Genomic DNA, 7,500 nt, shown 5'->3' with positions numbered 1-7,500 from the left:
CTGGCTGCTGGGTGAGGCTGGCAGGAGGGATGGGGTGTCCCTTCAGAGGGGTGGGGTTCACATTCCAGGAGTCCGGGGGCCTCAGAGTGAGACCATGTGCAGCACCAGTGATCCAGGGCCCGGGACCTTTGACCCCATCGCCCCCTCTCAACATGTTCTGTCTTTAAATATGAAATAAATGCACAAACAAAGTCAACATGGAAGCTGATCAACAACTGAACCCCGTTAAGTCAGTACGATACGTATATGGTCCCGTACAGCGCTACGCTCGTGAGTTATGCGAGGAGACGAATCGCGTCCTCTGAGAGTAGATCAGGTCCGTCACGTACAGTCCAAAGTTGACGAAGGAGAAGACGGCCACTACGAGCTTGCTGTCCCACGGACACCTCCCCTGAGGACACGACGACGGCCTCCACGGAGAGCCGTACTTCGTGTCGAAGCAGAACACCGGCCACACCACCGACGCGCTCAGGTAGAGCAGCACCTCCAGGAGCGTGCACACCACCACGAAGCGGTCGAAAGGCAAGCAGCGCACAGCCTTGGTCCGCCCGCACACAGTCAGGACGACCACCAGGGCGGTCAGAGCGAAGCAGAACGCGTAAACCACGACGCAGAAGATGGTGGCGGCGTATCGGGAATACTCGCTCCCGTTGGCCAGAGCTCCGAAGATGATGCAGGCCACAAAGCCCTGGACCACCTTGAGGAGGCCAGACACGGTGGCCATGTAGCCCACCACTGCCTGGCCCGGCCTGGCTCGGCACAAGGCCACCTCAGCCCCGTAGGCCAGAGCGCACAGGATGGAGCACACGGTCACGGCGATGCGGAAGTTTCTGACTTCACAGCCGGCGTAGGGGCACTCGGATCGGACAAAGAAGAGCGGGTAGACCACGGAGGCTGTCACATACCTGAAGAAGAGGAGGAAGAGGAAGAGAAGTGGGGCAAACGTAGACCATGAGAAGCACAACAAGCTGCAAACACAACACATATTATAACTTTATACAGTTAATAAAGTGACATTTTATCTACACCTCCAGCAGACGTTCAGAGCTGTCCACCTGATGCATGTGAAGCGTATTCATGCAGCTTTTAGCTTTGTTTGGCTCAGACAGGTGAACCTTTTCAATGGGACACAATCACCTGTTCCATTGTGTAAACATATGAATTATAGCAGATTGAAGTACTTAAGTGGCAGCCTGTGACACAATCAATGGAGAAGGTAGTGAGAGCTTTTTAACTCTGTGACTGTAGCTCTAAACTAGAATCATGGAAACCTTTACAACCTAACCTTGATGCATGCAGTGTCCCTCAGAACAAGTTATTCATACACAGAGTTAAACGCTTGGTTCGGTCTGGGTCTGAGGCTTAATGAGTGCGGGAGTCTTTGCAGTGACTCGGTGTTCCGTGGGATGAGAGGAGCACGGACGTGTGACCTCTCCATCACTCTCAGACACATGAGACCCTGAGACGAGCTTTGCATCAGCACCTTAATCCCAAACTGAACACGTGACTCACATGAGCGTGGCGAAGGCGGCGCACGTGACGGTGAGGTTGTCCCAGGAAATGGGCAGGCAGCTGTAGAGGCGAGTGGCGTCCAGGAAGAACACCACAACCGTCATGGCGAAGCAGAAGCACCACGCCGCCATACAGAACACGCCGTGTGAGCCGCTGTACCCGGCGCTGTGGGTGACCATGGCGATCACCGCGCAGCCCGTGGCTAACTGACAGAGGCGGGCAGCACCCAGAGGGGAGCAGAGGGCCCTCGGGTTGAGGTACGGACCACCCTGTGAAGCCATAGCCGGGTGAGTGTAGGAGAGGAAATCAACAGTTCAGTGAGTTCTTGAACCTTCAGGGTTCTGGACGTCCAGTAGAGGATGACTTGGAGCTGAACGTCTAAACTGTGTCAGCTCAAGTCCAAAGACCAAGTCCCACCAAAACCAGAGGCAAGGAGCGTCCTGGTGCGAGAGATGTGACCGGGACATCCAGAGACGTCTCTCTCATTTCAGCATCCTCGATGAGCGAGCGGCAGGATGTGGAGGCTCTCCGGTGCTTTGAGGTGCTTCTGTAGTCTGGTGTGGGTTGGTGGGATCATGGGGGCATGGTGGGCTCCTTTTGATCCTCTATTTCTGTGTTGATGAATCAGAGTGTTTCACAGACAAACACAGGGGAAATCTCTCCTCGAGGTCTTCTGTAGTCACACACACTCAGCTCTCTGCTGAAGATCACACTCATCCATCAACATGATCCAGCACTGTGCACCCACGTCAGATGTTCTATCAGAAGAGCTTGAAGAACCTTTGAGTCCAGGATGTTAATCCAGCAGTTGTCAGTCAAGTTGAGGAACAACTGCTACATGGTCCAGTCCAACCGTTCAGCTGAAATGGTCCGGTCCAGCCTCCAGAATCCTCTTGGATCAATAACCCAGATATGTCCGAGTCGTATCTGCTGCTGTACGACGCTCACGCTGTGAATCCACAAGTCAAAGACGGCACCAGCTTTCCTCAAATGTCAACTCTCATCCTCTCACACACTCTTCCTCACACACTTTCTCCTTCCTCACCGTCCCTCCATGTGCTGTGACGAGGGGCTGCTGCTCAGTCAGTCAGGCCGGAGTGGAAGTTATTTGGGGTTGGGCCGTCACCACAGGAGGATTGTGTACATGTGGTTGGGCGTGGAGTCAGGCATGCAGACGCGTTACAGACCCTGTGGAATGAGGAGCAGTAGCTGACCCCATGGTGGCTCACGGATCAGGACCAATATAAGACAGTCAGGTGACGCTCATCAAATTACACAGCTGGGACTCGACCAGAGAGACTTCGGATCAGAGCAATAAAATAAAACTGTAAATATCTCTCGCCTCACTCAGTCCATCACAGGTTTGTTTTTCAGTGGACTCAGTTATTCCCATGAACTCTGTTAGAAGATTCCTCTCACTTCTTCCTGCAGAAGAAGACTTCTTATCTACGGAGCCTCAAAGAGTTCAATACTTCATGAACAAATCTACATTATGAAATACATAAAGAATGAACTGTGCAAAATATGTCATATTTAATATATAGATAGAAATCATTCAAACTCAACTTTATTATTAAGAAATAAAATGTTTTATTCAATTTTAATAACTGACTATAATCTAAAAATGTTCTTATGTCTTATTCATGTATTTAAAACTGAACACTTTATGATTATGATCATATTACTGATTTATACTTTCAAACAGAGGGCTCTAGTTTCAGAAATGATGTTCTAGTAATTACAAAACAAGTAACATAATATCTCTTGTCCACATGGGGGCAGTATAACTGAGGAGACAGCTCTGTCTTGGTCTCAACAACTCCTGAGACAAATGAGCAGATGGTGTCCATCATGTCGACCATCTAGTCACTGACTGTTGCCTGCTGCTGTTTGCTTCTGAGTAGGAAGTGTGTAGAGATCTTAAGGAGTCAGGAAAACGTGTAGACGGGAGGTGAGGTCATGTGATGGATGCAACATGTCAATGAAGGGAATGAGGAAAGAGGAAATAGGGAATGAGGCTGGAGTGAGAAAGGACAGAGGACAGACCTGAGGCGTGATTCATCCCAAATGTGACACAAACAAAAGACAAATGTTTATAAGTGAGAAGACCAGAGTGTTGAGGGACGTTGAACAGGTACTGACCGTAGTAGTGAGGAACAGTCAGTAGAAGTCTTTGTGCTCATTTCTATTGTATCACAACACACGTTAGTCCATTCAATAACATTTAAATTACAATCACACATTTTCCAAACTAATCATGTTGAACTGTGTTTCTTCCTGATCTATCTCACCATGCTCCATCTCCTGATCACCATCAGCCTCAATGAGCGTCCTCTGGGGTCATCACGTCTGTCCTCAGGTCTCTGTCTCCACCTGCAGGTGAGTGAGAGCACTGCACACTCACTGAAGTCACCGTGAGCACAACAGCTGCCTCTGGAGGTCAGAAGGTCACTTTTGATGTGGTGAGCGATGAAAGCAGAGGGTTAGGGTCATTCATCTGTTTCCTACGTAACTGTTCAGCCTCGATAGCTTAGCTGTGTGACTCCAACATAAAGATCAATACAGGAGCCGAACATGAAGATCAATACAGGAGCCGAACATGAAGATCAATACAGGAGCCGAACATGAAGATCAATACAGGAGCCGACTGTGGCTGAGAAGCTCCCTCATACTGGAGATGAGGAACACTCGCACCAGTGAACGTCCTGCTGTTCACCAGTGAAACACTAGACACCAGATAGAAACGCTAGCTCTACAATAGAGCAAAAACTCACATCAGGTGCCTGCAGACAAAACTCCACTTAACAAGGTGTGTCAACAGGAGACGGATGCTCCTCTCTATGTCTCTGTGGTCTGGAGGAACCTCTCGGTCTCATTGTATGAAAGCAGCAGAGCTCTGAGAGCAGCCTCTCTAAGAGCCGTCGCTTAATTTGGCATCAAAGACTCCAGGAGCAGTTGGAAGTAATTAATTTGCAAGAGGGAAACAGAAAGTAAGTGTGTGTGTGTGTGTGTGTGTGTGTGACAAGTGGAAGGAATGCAACTCCTCCCTCATAGTCCCACAACACACACACACACACACACACACACACACACACACACACACACACACACACACACACACACACACACACACACAGAGTCCTGCTCCCCTCTGTGTTCGGCCTCTTTTTGAAGTTCCTCCTGCAGCTAAAAAAGTGAATGAGGGGGCAGCTGGTGAGAGGGCAGAGAGGGTGTGTGTGTGTGTGTGTGTGTGTGTGTGTGTGTGTGTGTGTCCGCATGCTGCTTGTTTACTATAACCTGTGGACGGTTAGATAAGTCATGTGAGAGTCAGAGCTGCTGGTTTGTGCATCATGAAGTCTGTTAGATCACAGCTGTGGTCTTCATGGTCTCCATGGTCTCCATGGTCTTCATGGTCTCCATGGTCTCCATGGTCTTCATGGTCTCTTGCGAGAAATTGCCATAATTCTTGAGTTATTAGCAAAAAACACTTTTTCATCTTTGAGTCCAAGAATACGTTTGAGCAGAATTTGAAGAAACTCCCTCCAGACGTTTGTGAGATGAGCGCGTTCACGAGGACGGACAGACAGACAGACAGACAGACAGACAGAACACGGCTGTCACAGGCGAGGACATAGATGCAGATACTGGCTCTATCTTTGGATCCGTCTTGGGAATGTACGGGGACAGATTTAAAATGTAAATCAATATTTAAAAAATCAATCTAAAATGTTTACTTTAAGAGAAGACGAGAGAGTTTTAGAACAACGTCTTTATTCACTTTACATCTTCACCTGCTGAATAAAAGCAGCATCTTCAACTCTCTCTCCTCCAACAGATCAACCGGAATGAAACAACAATCCTCCGATCTTATCATCATTATCCACTCATCTGCCTCACCATCATCATCATCATCACTTCTTATTAAAACCAGTCAAGTGCTTCTTCATGATGGAGTCACTCCTCTGCCTCAAAGGTGAGCCTTCATCACAGCGTTCTCCTCCTCAAGCAGCTCCTCTCACGTCTTCAGGGCAGCAGCTTCACTTCTTACCTGTGGATGAACACAGACAAGGTCAACGGCTCTGAACAACAGCTAGTGACTGTTGTTAGCATTGCTCTGAATGCTTGAGAACACCTCTGTCAAACAACATGCAGTGGAGCTTTTGATAGAGTGAGAGTGTGTGTGTGTGTGTGTGTGTGTGTGTGTGTGTGTGTGTGTGTGTGTGTGTGTGTCTGTGCGTATGTCCTCTGTACTCTACAGCTCCACACATGGAGCCGATAATTCCAGATTCAGCCCCCCCCCCCCCTCAAGTCTTTCTCTTTTAACTTTCCTCATGAAAGAGAAAGCAGCCACACACACACACACACACACACACACACACACATACACACAAAACAGAAACATGAGTGCAGTGACCACCAGAACCACCACCATACAACAACAACAACAGAGCAGCGGCGTGACTGGACGGACCACAGGGGCTCATGCCGTGTGATGTGGCCCAGCGGGGGGGAGGGACGACTAATTGGTTCATCCTAAAATGCATCCATATCTTCTGAGTCATGAGGACTTCCTATTGACTGTGGTTTTGAGGTTTGTGACCACAACAAACACCGTGTGACCAAAGCACCTTCTGTTCTCAAAAGTACAAAAGGAGGAGGTCTCTGAGGACAGCTGGAGACCAGAGACTGCTTTCTGTTGATGCGTGGTCACCTGGTTTCCTGAGAATGACTTGTTGATATCTACACACAGTTTCTACGGTAGCTCCAAAGGGACAAACCAAAGACTCTACAGTCAGCCGCTGTAGTTCTCCTGCACCTCTAGATGTATCTCACACACACACACACACACACACACACACACACACACACACACACACACACACACACACACACACACACACACACACACACACACACACACACACACACACACACACACACACACACACACACAAAATTCCTGCCGAGCGAAAACATCTCCACCATGTGAAGAGCAGAGCCGGATCACTGAACCGCATCATCTGCCAAACAGCCAAGTGTGACCAATGTGTGACAGAATGTCAGGACGAGGAGCTCAAGAGGAGCAGATCAAGGAGTGTAAGTGTCACCATGTGCTGCTGCTGCAGGACTACAGTCACTTCAGCTGTCACTTCAACGTGTCGCTTGTCAGTCCTATGACTTTATTTACAAGACCAGAACTATAAAAGGCAGCGGTGCGTCTATTGTTCTCTTGGTCTGGACCTAATGAACCCGTCCTCACCTGGAAGCTTGAGCCACTTGGGCACCTTCCCCGGGTCAGACCTGGTGGGTTTAGCAGCCTGGGCGTGTGCAGGAGGGCCTCCCTGGTCCCGCGTGGACCCGCTGGCGTCCTCCCTCGGCTCTGGGGGAGGCGGCGGCTCCTCTGAGCTGGAGGAAGGAGTCGGGGACCGGAGCATGCAGCTGAGAGGGGGGGGGAGAGAAAGCATGTATTGTTTCCTTTAGGAGTTCCTGTTTCTATTTAAAGCATCATTGTTTTATCATGAGGAGCTGAAGTCAGATAACAGTGAGATCAAGATCTGAAACACAAGAGTGATGACCTCATTAGAGGAGCAGCAGGACAACAGGTGGGGGGGGACTTTTGGGAAACGGGCTCTATCTTTAGCAGGACTGGAAAATGGTTTTATGTGTATGTGTGTGTGTGTGTGTGTGTTTACGTGTGTGTTTATGTGTGTGGAGGAAATGAGGGCGCACAGGGGCACCTGCTGTTTAGGCCGAACCTCAAAGGGATTCCAGTGATGACGGCTTTGTGACAGGAAAACAGGCTGGTTGCCGCGGGATACAAGTGCATACATACACACACACACACACACACACACACACACGTACCTTGCAATGGACTCATTTGCTTGCAAGGCCGAGACAGAGGATTCAAGCAGCTCCCTCTTCATGTAGAAATCTGTGTAACGCACGCACGCACACACACACACACACACACACACACACACACAC

General features: G+C 49.3%; 2 protein-coding genes across 2 annotated transcripts in view; both read right to left on the bottom strand.

Moving 5' to 3' along the window:
* The window catches only part of LOC137886497 (myeloid-associated differentiation marker-like protein 2), a 2,763-nt gene extending 969 nt beyond the window's left edge, over nt 1–1,794 (bottom strand). The window contains exons 1-2 of the mRNA XM_068728975.1: nt 1,513–1,794; nt 1–905 (exon numbers count right to left, since the gene is read on the bottom strand). The exon at nt 1–905 is cut by the window's left edge and continues 969 nt beyond it. Coding sequence (XP_068585076.1) covers nt 263–905; nt 1,513–1,793 — 924 coding nt within the window. The 5' untranslated portion in view covers nt 1,794 and the 3' untranslated portion in view covers nt 1–262. The remainder of the gene's footprint in view (nt 906–1,512) is intronic.
* A 3,472-nt stretch (nt 1,795–5,266) lies between these two features.
* The window catches only part of aspscr1 (ASPSCR1 tether for SLC2A4, UBX domain containing), an 11,484-nt gene continuing 9,250 nt past the window's right edge, over nt 5,267–7,500 (bottom strand). The window contains exons 15-17 of the mRNA XM_068728998.1: nt 7,378–7,447; nt 6,773–6,951; nt 5,267–5,560 (exon numbers count right to left, since the gene is read on the bottom strand). Of these exons, the coding sequence (XP_068585099.1) occupies nt 5,550–5,560; nt 6,773–6,951; nt 7,378–7,447 (260 nt within the window). The 3' untranslated portion in view covers nt 5,267–5,549. The remainder of the gene's footprint in view (nt 5,561–6,772; nt 6,952–7,377; nt 7,448–7,500) is intronic.

This window comes from Cebidichthys violaceus, unplaced genomic scaffold, assembly GCF_023349555.1.
Source record: "Cebidichthys violaceus isolate CVI_PGR_0920_01 unplaced genomic scaffold, fCebVio1.0.p SCAF_44, whole genome shotgun sequence".
Classification (NCBI taxonomy): Eukaryota; Metazoa; Chordata; class Actinopteri; order Perciformes; family Stichaeidae; genus Cebidichthys; species Cebidichthys violaceus.
This window is presented reverse-complemented; position numbering and strand designations above follow the sequence as displayed.